Source organism: Cariama cristata, unplaced genomic scaffold (assembly GCF_000690535.1).
Source record: "Cariama cristata isolate BGI_N322 unplaced genomic scaffold, ASM69053v1 scaffold30981, whole genome shotgun sequence".
Lineage (NCBI taxonomy): Eukaryota > Metazoa > Chordata > Aves > Cariamiformes > Cariamidae > Cariama > Cariama cristata.
In genome coordinates, this window is record NW_009599375.1 from 7,107 (window position 1) to 11,303 (window position 4,197).

General features: G+C 52.8%; 1 protein-coding gene across 1 annotated transcript in view; it reads left to right on the top strand.

The window, feature by feature from the left end:
• KIF7 (kinesin family member 7) overlaps positions 1 to 2,995 on the top strand; it is a gene marked incomplete at its 5' end in the record, with an annotated part of 8,676 nt that extends 5,681 nt beyond the window's left edge. The window contains 6 exons of the mRNA XM_009709651.1: positions 444 to 620; positions 926 to 1,141; positions 1,355 to 1,561; positions 1,951 to 2,149; positions 2,243 to 2,392; positions 2,610 to 2,995. Coding sequence (XP_009707953.1) covers positions 444 to 620; positions 926 to 1,141; positions 1,355 to 1,561; positions 1,951 to 2,149; positions 2,243 to 2,392; positions 2,610 to 2,995 — 1,335 coding nt within the window. The remainder of the gene's footprint in view (positions 1 to 443; positions 621 to 925; positions 1,142 to 1,354; positions 1,562 to 1,950; positions 2,150 to 2,242; positions 2,393 to 2,609) is intronic.
• Between the last annotated feature and the right edge of the window lie 1,202 nt (positions 2,996 to 4,197).

Genomic DNA, 4,197 nt, shown 5'->3' on the forward strand with positions numbered 1-4,197 from the left:
AAGGGGACTGCTTGGCAGGCTGCAGGCTGACAGGGGAGAGCTGGAAGCAGGGACCCCAGCTTGAGCCAGGACATAGCTCATCCTGCCCTTGAGGAGGACAGTCCATAATGTCACTTGCATCTAGTAGCAGAGGACTTAGATCTTGTCTTACCCCCAGGACCAGAATCTCTTCTAAATCGTAGCCTTGGTAAAGAAGCTGTGAAGTCTTGTCCATTAGTGGAAGATGTGGCCCCCCAAGGACTCCTTGGCAGCTGGGGATTTAGCTTAGCTCTAGAGGCCTCTTGGAAGAGCTGGAAGGATAAAACCAGTGAAGTCTGGGCTATGGGGGTTAGCAGAGATGGAATTGAGACTCTTGCTCTGATCTTGACCCCACTGCTCTTTAGTCTAGCAGTCCTGGGCATTGCTGCTGCTGTCTGCATGCCCTTTGCCTCTCTCTCCATCAGAAAATTGAGGAACAGAAGAAGTGGCTGGACATGGAGATGGATAAAGTTCTCGAGCAGCGCCGGGCCCTGGACGAGCTGGAGGATGAGCTGAGGAAGCGGGAAGCTATTGTGGCCAAAAAGGAAGCCCTGCTGCAGGAGAGGAACGGCCTGGAGAGCAAACGACTGCGCTCCAGCCAGGTAGGACAAGAGTGTGACACCTCAACCCTTTGCTTGATTCCCTGCAGAGGTGGGAGGTTGGAAGACCTGGGTTCCATCCTGGGTCTGGCAGAGGGCTGCAGGCCAGGATGAGGTGGTGTTGGGAAGCAGGTAGGAAATCTGCCTCTACAGAAGAGCCTGCTTGTGCTGTGCCTCTGAGCTAGTTGGTTTGATAGCCCTTGGCTTATGTGTGCATGTGGCATCACTTGACCTATGGAGGGAGTAGAAAGGCGCCGAGGGCCTGACTCGACTTCAGAGCAGATCTCCTTGAGCATCTTCTGCTGCAGGCCCTGACAGATGACATAGTGCGTGTGTCCAGCCGCCTGGAGCGCCTGGAAAAGGAGCTGACTGAGAAGAACGGGCAGCTGCGTCACGGCAGTGCCCATGACCAGCAGCAGATCCGCCAGGAGATCAACAACCTGCGCCAGGAGAAGGACCAGCTGCTCAAACAGAGGTTGGAGCTCGACAACAAGCTGCGTCAGGGCACCCTGCTGTCCCCAGAGGTACCTCTTCTTGGGCTGGGCTGCTCTGCTTGCAAGAGCATGGAGTAGTAAGAAGTAAAGACCTGAGCATGAGGTCGTTAGTAGATGCTTCCCCACATCCCCAAACTGTGTGTATCCCAACTTCTTGCCCTATTGAGATGACAAGGGAGGTTAGAGCAGGGTGAGACAGAGCGAACCCTTTGCTCCGTAGTAACTGCAGCTCTGCCCTGGCAGGAAGAACGGATCTTGTTCCAGCTGGATGAGGCAATCGAGGCTCTGGATGCAGCCATCGAGTACAAGAATGAGTCCATCACATGCAGGCAACGAGTCCTGCGGGCCTCAGCCAGCCTGCTGTCCCAGTGTGAGATGAACCTCATGGCCAAGCTCAGCTACCTCTCCTCCTCTGAGACCCGAGCTCTGCTCTGCAAGTACTTTGACAAGGTGGGAGACAACTGCCCTCTGTGCCGGTGGGAGCTGTAGTATCTGACCAAACTCTTTGTTTTTCTGTTTCAGGCTCTCTCCCTGCCTCCTACTGTACTTTTGCCCTGTCAAGTCAGGCCACAAAGCCACAGCACCATGATCCCCACCTATCCCAACACCTGAGAGAGGGTCTTAACTAATTGTAGGATGCATAGATCCCTGCAGTGGCTCTGCCACATCAGTGCAGCCACACATTGCTTTTCCCTCCGTGAGGCAGCTGTGCCATCCCAGAACTACTAACCTTCGTACACTATACGGAAAAAACTTAACTTGATCAGGCTTGGCGGGGCAGGAAATCTTCCCAGGCTCTGATGGAGCTAAGGTGTTCCTTGTTCTTGGGCCCTGGCCAGGTAGTGACACTGCGAGAGGATCAGCACAGGCAGCACATTGCCTTCTCGGAGCTGGAAATGCAGCTGGAGGAGCAGCAGCAGGTGGTGCACTGGCTGGAGGCGGCCGTGGAGCGCCAACGCCTGGAGATGGACCGACAGCTTACCCTGCAGCAGAAGGAGCACGAGCAGAACATGCAGTTACTGCTCCAGCAGAGCCGTGGTAACACCCAGCTCCTGAAATGGGCAGCAGTAGCACTGCTTTCATCTTTCACAGGGCTTGGAGCTTGAAATGGCCTTGTTTTTTTTCTTGTAGAGCACATGGATGAGGGGCTGGCCAGCAGCAAGCTGCAGTATGAGGCGAAGATTCAGGTCCTGGAAAAGGAGCTGAGCCGTTATATGTGGGCAAACCAGGAGCTGAACCAGAGACTGAGTAACATGAACCTCCATCCTGGACAGACCAAAGGTGAGAGGAAGTCCAGGCTGGGGCTTTGCTGTTCCTGCCAAGTCAAAAGGAAGGGAGTTTACATTCTTCTCCCTGGCAGCAAGAGCATGGAGCGTTGTCAGGAACAGTGCGGGTGCAGGTCATTGCTGGTCTTGAGCAAGTGCTCTACAGGCACTGATTTTAATGAGAAAATTAGAGCTCCTGATACTCAGCTCACTGTATCCCCAATCTTTCCCAGCAGCGATGGAGAGAAGCATTCACGGGGCGGGGGACAGAGCTCCCCCTGCGCTTGGGACCTGCGAGGAATCCAGCCTTGGGGAACAGCCCGTGCCTCTGGTTGTCACTGAAGAAAGCCATCGGGTCAGGGATGAGAGCAGGGACCTGGTACATGCCCCTTTGCCATCGACGTGGAGGCGTTCCTCCTTGCCCAACGACAGCCCTGGGGACCTTCGGCAGAGGGATGTGGAGCACTTGCTGAGAGCCGGGCAGCCCCACGAGCTGCACCCACCACGGACCCTCGCTCCTGCCTCCAAGCCCCGCCGGGAGCTGCGCAGAGCCAGCCTGAACGTAACTCCAGTGCCTTACCACCCAGCAATGATAGATGTGAGGAAAAACCCACTGTAGACATAGGCTTAACACTTACCTGGCACAGGGCAGGGAGGAGCAGATATTGCTGACACGAGCTTAAGAGCCTTCCTGCCCATCAAGCCAGCCTAGCTACAAACCTGCTACATTTCAGAGGCCTGAGGAAGAAAAAGACATGACTTTCCATCATAAGGGAAGTATGCATGTAAAGTCTGAGACCACCAGCCTATGTTCTCCATGTTACTGTCAGTCCAGACAGCGCCAACTGGACACCTTTCCTCCTGCACCTTTCGCAGCTTAAACACTGGGAAGAGGGAGATACCTTCCACCTGGGCCTCTAACACTAAAAACCTGTTTACAGTTTGGAAACCTCTGCTGCAGGGCTTGCTCAGCCCTAACAGCCTCAGAGGGAGATGCTCTGCAGTCCTGCAGAACTTGTACATAGATTTTTGTAGTAACTTTAGGTTTTTTACATTTCTACTGTAACTTTTCTAATAAAAGCAGAGTAAGTTTTATGAAGCAGTCACTTGTCAAAGGGTCCAGTGGTCACTTACACATCTGGAGTAAGAAAGGGGGTTTATTTAAACCTCACTGCATGGGAACTCAGCTGCTGTCACACAGTCCTAATGTTTTAAGTACTTGCTTTGTGGGCACTCACAGCCCGAGCAGGTAGGCTTCCTACTTTAAGTTACTGCAGGAAAAGCATCTCCAGTCAGCAGCAGAATTGTCTGAAGCATCCAGAATAAAAGTAACTCTGGTTCTGGTTTTCTGTTGCAGCCTATAAGCTGCTTTAAGTAGTGTTTTCATATTCTTGGGAAAACTTCCAGTCTGGATGTAAGGGAGATTAAATACAGTCCTGCAACTTAACACTGACACCATCCACCTCAGGAGGCCAGGCATAAGTTTAACTCTGGCAGAGCAAGAAATGAAAGCCTAGGTACTTGCCTTAAGGAGGGCAAGGGGGGGAACAACGGCAGCTTGGCTACCTGACCCCAAAAAGCAAAGCCACTGCTTCAGTCTGAAATCAGGAGCCCAGCTACCACAACCACCATTTGAGGGGTAACACACACCCAGTTAAAGGCCAGCATCTGAAGTAGGAACCACCTCCTGATCTTCCTCCTACATCGTCAATCTTGCCCTGAAGGTGGGGACATTACTGAGGACTCTGGGTGTGACTGAGCTGCACAAGATTTAAGGTCGGAAACTTTATTTTCTGCTGTTGTAAACAAAGGTGTTCAGTA